Here is a 6,999-nt window from a genome sequence, read left to right as displayed (position 1 = left end):
AAATAGAGAGACAGTGCATTGCTGTGATTCCTAAATGCAAATAAAAAAAAAACCATAATTATTCAACTTCATTTATCCATATTACAATTTTCATATTTTATTAATTATTATGAAATCAAAGGATTTTTCCTTTATCAAATTTCTAGCTGCAATAACTTAAAAAGATATTTATATTTTTCACATTAAGTTAAAAAAAATAAACCTAAATTCACAAACATACTGCGGGAGCTGCTAATTAAAAGAAAAGAAGATGAAAATACATCTTGATAAATTAAATATTCTAACAACTTAAAATATATAATAATAAACTATTAAATAATTTTTGCTCTATTAATTTTTTCACACATGAAATTCTTAATATTCCTCCTAATGTCACAAAACTTAAACCTGTAATGATAGTAAAATTTAACCATATATCAACTTGTGTTCGCAATCACTGAAGTGTCTTTTTCATGAATACGTATCAGTTTGTTAGTCTTTGATTGAACCATTCTGCAATTTGGTTCACTCATAAATGTGTTCAAGTTGATGCTTCAATCTGAAGAGCTATTTGTAGCCTTCTGTTCTTGCTCTTGCTCATAATAAATGCTGAGTATAGTATTTATTTATCACAATAAAAGTAAAAGTATTTATTTATTGAGAAACGAATTTAACCGTTTAGTTTTACAATATAGAGTACTTAATAGAGTACATAAGTATATTTCTAGTTCTGGTTGATAAAGAGAGCATATTACGTTAATCTCCCTGAACTATGGCAAAATTCACCTCAACTCCCTTCTACTGTTCAAGCTAATCTTCTACGCTTCTATTTAGGATAAGTTAAAGTTATATTTATGGAAGTATTTGGCGTTATCTTTCACAAAATATAAGAATACCGAGTGTAAAATAATCCTAGGTTTCAAAAGATTTCATAAATCAACAGGTTTTACAAATAGATCTCTTCAAGATAATCTGCACATGCATTTATGCGCTATATACAGGTTTTGGCAGTATCTTACACTACTTGTTACTTCATTGATGGCTCTTATATTAGTGTTCATCAAATATAATTGTCATGATGAAATTCAAACCAATGTAACCTATTTACTGAACTATTCAAAGTTTTCAAAGCAATTTACATAAATGTAATAGTATTATTCATTAATTTTGTGTCCCTGTTACCTTTTGAAACAGGGCAATGTCTTAGAGGAAATGTAATAGTATTATCCATTTGGATTACTCTTAATATTATACTAAATTAACTAACCCATAAAAGATTACCTTGTTTGGTCATAATATACATAACTGATAATTTAAATTTCAGAGGAAATCTGGTAATCAACATTACTAATAAAAGAGGTAGCTATCTACATTATTTCTCAAATACTGCATACCAAACAATATATTGTAATATTTCCAATAATTGAAAAGATGATAATCATCTCTCTGGTAATCTAAAATATTGGTAATGCTAATAGGCAATATGTGAAACACCCCCTTAGTGCATAATACACAAGTTCAAAGGTTTAGTATGGTGTATCATATTATTGTCTCTGAAACAGATTGCAACAAATCAAAGCTAGTGGTTATCCCCATTTTTGCCATAGAATTTCACCTTTCAGATAATCACATGGGTTGTATTTGTAAATGTGTACAATTTAGCAGCTTTGACATTAATATTTGCATGCACATCAATGCAACTGAAACTGACCAATTCATCAAAAACATGAATTGGGCTTAGAGAACATTTAATGCATGCTCCAAAAATGCTTAAACTTTAATCATAAATGAAACATGAATTAAAATGTATAGCAAATAGTATAAGAAAAGAAACATGAATTAAAATGTGAAGAAAAATACTTGACTAACAATTGTGGTGTCTCAAGCCTCAAGCTTTCTTCTGCTTCTGCTTCTTCTTCTTCATCATCTCTGGTGGTGACATAAAGAGAGCCTTATAAACCAAAGCAGCAAAAAATGCCCCAATAAAAGGACAAATCCAATAGACATAAAACAGCTCCCAATTCATATGCCTATTATACATATAAGCCCAACCAAATGCATTTGCAGGGTTCATAGAAGGTCCAGTGTAACCAGAACCACAAATAGCCAAAGTCAAAGTTGTCAAAGAAATCATATAAACCTTCAAGAAAGGATTCTTAGGACCCTTCATAACAATAATAAGTATAGCCAAGTTAAGTGCAAAAACCAATGCTCCTTCAGCAAAAGCACCAGTGTGTAAATCCACCTTCAAGTAAGGACCTTTCAGCAAAATCTTATACTGTGGAGGCACCACAGAAAGTAACCCTTTTGCACCAAGAGCCCCACCAAGTGCTTGAGCAGGGAACCTTATGGCCAATGATGAGAGTGATGAATCTGGCCTTAGGCCTAAGAAGTAGGATGAAACTGTGGATGAAGGGTTGAAGCTTGCACCACCTAAGAACCTTCCAATGGAGGTTATGGTGAAGACTATGATGGAGTTTATGATTGTTGAGAGGAATAGTGATGGAAGTGTGAATGGTTTGAATCCAAGAAATGAAGATATCTCTGATGAGATAATCCTTTGTGATGAGAGGCTGAAGACCCATACTGATGTTAAGATTGCATCTCCCATGGCTGATTTTATAGCCCCCATAAGTGTTATATTCTTGAAATGGAAAGTGGAAACTCTTCACACTTCACAGTTTGTGGTTGGTTGGCTACAAGTAAGAACTTGAGATTAGAGAAGCAGAGGGACGCAACAAAATAATTAAATAATTAAAGTTAAAGCCAGGTTCCAACTTGTTTGCTTGTCACGTTCTGGGGTAGGCCACACGTGACGTGATAAATTAAGAAAGATTCCTAGGTACAAGTTTCACTATTTAACCCTTTTTTAAATTTTTTAGTATATTAGGTAAATTTTTAATAGTAAAATTAAAAACATTAAAAAAATTAAAAAATATCTTTTTTTAAGAAGTTACAATTTATATTTTTTTAAAAGATTTTTTTAAAAAAATATATATTTTTACCTTATAAATGAACAAAAGAATATTTTTATTTTATTTTATCCAAACATAATTAATAGATAAAGAGATCTTTTTATATGAGATATCCAAATATAAAATCACTTTTATTTTTGTAAAAGATCTTTAAAATAAGGTTTAATTACTCTGGTAGTCCTTATAGTTTTGTAAAATTTTCAATTAGGTCCCTATACTTTTTTTTTTAATTGGATCTCTGTACTAATTTTTTTTTTCAATTAAGTCCCTCTTAGTAGTAATTGGCTTAATTTTATAGGGACCCAACTAAAAAAAATTGGTATAAAGACCTAAATAAAAAGAAAAAAAAAAGTGTAGGGATCCAATTAAAAAAAAAGGCAAAAAACATATATGTGCCAAGGGGGGTTTATAATTACCCAAATCAGCAAAACGAAATTTTGATACATCAATCCACCAAAGAACAAATATATGTAATTCGAATTAGTTTTCAACGTAATTCGAATTGATATAACTCGAATTATTGACTAGTAACGTTCCTAAGTAATTCGAATCAATATGCATCGAATTAATGAAGCGTAGTTCGAATTAAGTCAATTCGAATTACTAGCATCAACTGCATGAAGAGGGAGTTCGAATCTACTTGATTCGAATTAGTATTGGTTGCTTACTTAGGGTAATTCGAATTGATATGATTCGAATTATGTATATATGGTGTGAATGAACTTGATTCGAATTACTATGAAGCAGAGGTCTATATATATGATGTGTACGTGAGTTGCTCTCAATAGAGGGGTCAGATGGCTAGTGAGGATAGTTTTCTAGTGTTGGTTCACCACAGAGGATCGATTAAGAGAAAAACTCGATCCGGTGTGAAGTTCACCGATAAGGATCATCTCTGTATTATCGTGAGGCCTACGACGAGCTATGATGACCTTGTTAGCTCTGTACTTCTGAAACTTGGTCTGGATGGTCTGAAAAGGGTTAAGAAGTTTTTCTATCGCATTCCAACGACGGTGCTCCAAGATACCGTGAAGTATGATTGTTTCACGATCGGGAGTGATGAGGACTTGCAGGTCATGTATCATTGTCGTCGGCAGTTTCCCGAGGTGAGGACACCAGAGTTGTTGGCAAAGTTGGTTGATGTGGTATCCAGCTCAGGGGGTTCGAACCGGAATACGCACACTTTAGCCGCGGTGGCTGGTTCTAGCTCGAGACCTGCCGTTGTTTCTTCCTCCGTCCCTGCGTATGAGCCACCGACCCAGCCTGTCGCCTCCCTTTCATTCGCTGTTGACCTCAGCGGTAATGTCGGCGACGAGGTTGGTACAGGGGAACATCTTCCGACCTCAGTACATTGTGCTACACCAGCTGGTGTTGGAGACGGATTGTTTGATGATCCAGATGACGATGATGTTGAGCCGGATCTGATTGCTGACGATAGTGGCTATGATCTCGGAGCGAGTGACCCGAAAGGGGCTGCAGGTGGATCTAGTTCTGGGACACAGCAGTACCCACCCCGTTTTTCATCATTGGACCTGGATGCCATGAGGCATGATGGGCTTTCTGGGCAGGCTGCTGGATTTGGTGCTAGAGATGTGGACGGGTCTGCTGGTATGACAGAGTTCCAGGTTGGTCAGCAGTTTCAGGATAAAGATGAGGCCTTGTTGAGTGTGAAGACTTACAACATCCGCCGAGGGGTACAGTACAAGGTAGTTGAGTTTGACTATCGCCGGTATGTGGGCAAGTGTTCTGAGTTTGGGAATGGGTGCACGTGGTTGATTTGGTTGAGTCTCCGGCAGCGCAAGGGAATCTGGGAAGTGAAACGATACAACGGACCGCATACGTGTCTCGCCACCTCTATCTCCAGCGACCATAGGAGTTTGGATTATCATGTGATAGCGATATTCATTATGCCAATGGTGAGGGCTGATGCATCCGTCAACATCAAGGTGCTCCTAAATGCCACGGCCGCACACTTTGGATTCAGGCCGACGTACAGGAGGGTCTGGATGGCGAAGCAGAAGGCTGTTGCCGTCATCTATAGTGACTGGTATGAGTCATACAACAAGCTCCCTAGGTGGGTGTTAGGAGTCCAGTTGACCATGCCTGGTTCAGTAGCAGTCCTTCGGACAAGCCCTGTTCGAGTTGGGGGACAGTTGGACGAGTCTCATGCTTATTTTCATAGGCTGTTCTGGACGTTCCCACCTTGTATCGAGGCATTCCGTCATTGCAAGCCGTTGGTGAGTATCGACGGCACCCATCTATATGGTAAGTATGCGGGAACGTTGCTTGTCGCAATTGCACAGGACGGAAACTCCAACAGACTCCCTGTGGCATTTGCACTAGTTGAGGGTGAGAATGCTGATTCGTGGTCCTTCTTTCTCTCCCACCTCCGTCAGCACGTCACACCGCAACCAGGTCTTTCAGTTATTTCAGACAGGCATAACGGCATCAAGGCCGCGCTTGAGGCTCCTGATGGGGGATGGCTACCTCCGGCTACATACCGGGCATTCTGCATTCGACACGTAGCAGCAAATTTCGCCCTCACCTTCAAGGGCAAAGACGCTCGGAGGCTTCTTGTGAATGCCGCATATGCAAAGACCGAAGTGGAATTTGATTACTGGTTTGACATTCTGCGGTCTGAGAATCCGGTCATGTGTGACTGGGCGAACAGGATTGAGTATTTGTTGTGGACACAGTATTGTGATGAGGGTCGCAGATTCGGGCACATGACGACCAATATCTCTGAGTGTGTGAACTTAATCCTTAACGGTGTTAGGAACCTCCCTGTGTGTTTGCTGGTGAAGGCCACATACGGCAGGTTGGCTGAGCTATTTGTCTGCAAGGGGAGGGAGGCCGAGGCCCAGTTGGGAACCGGACAACAATTCAGTCAATACCTGGTAAAGTGTATCGAGGCCAATCTGAAGACGGCTAGGTACTTCACGGTGACTGTATATGACAGGGATAACTCAGAGTACACAATGGGAGAGATGACTCCGACTGGTTCGTTCTCACTGGGTAGCTACAGGGTCTCACTAGCTTCGCAGACATGTGATTGTGGCTACTTCCAGACACTTCATTTTCCATGTCCGCACGCATTGGCATGCTGTGCCTACTCACGTGTTACTTGGCAGCCATACGTCCACCAGGTGTATCGACTTAGTTCGGTTTTCAGTGTATATCGGATGGGATTCACACCTCCCAGTGAAGGTGCCAATGCTGTAAATGGGACGGGAACCAACAGTCACCACCTCTCCCATCCTTCGACATCAAGAAGTCGATGTTCAGGGCGGGATGCGGGGGAGGCTGTACGCCGCCGAACTGCGGTAACACTCTATCAACCTGATGCCACTCAACCATCGCAAAATATATCAGGGAGGTAACACACCGCCATAACATCGTATGCCGAGGCTCTAAGACCTCCGAATGGAAAACCTGGAGGACGTCGGGTGTGCTATAGGGCATCCATATAAACTGAAAAAAGCATATCAAATCCATTTGACGAACTCGTTAAACCGTATAAACTGAAAGAAGCATTAACTATACATATGAGATTAGCGTACTTACATCCCGAGCCTGTAACAAGTCGATCTTCAGTCGCCATCTGTACCCGAGATCCCTTCTCGCTAATCCCAGGATTGTAACCTGACCACCTGCGTAGGAAATTAAACATGGTACTGCGGTCATTAATGATTCTAAAAGGCATAAAATTGCATGAGAAATTGACAATAAATAAACTAAAGATAAATAGTACAATACGATCGCGGTACCTCGAGGCAAGGGGCCAGCTAAACGCATCATACCCAGCAGGTCTAAAACCAGGAAAATGCCAAAAGATCCACGATTGAAGTAACTGTAACGGCCCAGCTAACTTCACTACATGCCTGTTGGCCACTCGGCACATGCAACGGTACAACCATGCTAGTGCCGCCGACCCCCAGCTATAGCCACCCATCTCCTCAAGCCTAGCCACAAACGGTACCCATCTGATGTGTATACGATTGCCTGACTTGTCTGCAAACAGCTGGGTACCCAACAACATCATGAT

The 6,999-nt window shown here is 39.6% G+C and overlaps 1 protein-coding gene across 1 annotated transcript; it reads right to left on the bottom strand.

Annotated features, from left to right (window-relative positions):
• Positions 1–1,542: 1,542 nt before the first annotated feature.
• Positions 1,543–2,729, bottom strand: LOC112737517 (aquaporin SIP1-2). Its single transcript, XM_025787454.2, has one exon. The coding sequence runs from the start codon at positions 2,609–2,611 to the stop codon at positions 1,868–1,870; it is 744 nt and encodes a 247-aa protein (XP_025643239.1). The 5' UTR covers positions 2,612–2,729; the 3' UTR covers positions 1,543–1,867.
• Positions 2,730–6,999: the final 4,270 nt, after the last annotated feature.

This window comes from Arachis hypogaea, chromosome 13, assembly GCF_003086295.3.
Source record: "Arachis hypogaea cultivar Tifrunner chromosome 13, arahy.Tifrunner.gnm2.J5K5, whole genome shotgun sequence".
NCBI lineage: Eukaryota > Viridiplantae > Streptophyta > Magnoliopsida > Fabales > Fabaceae > Arachis > Arachis hypogaea.
The sequence above is the reverse complement of the archived record's forward strand: the minus strand, read 5'-3'. Positions and strand labels throughout refer to the sequence as shown.

Bases quoted from the DNA above. Each gene is read 5' to 3' on its own strand.
- LOC112737517 (XM_025787454.2), bottom strand. From the start codon at position 2,611: ATGGGGGCTATAAAATCAGCCATGGGAGATGCAATCTTAACATCAGTA.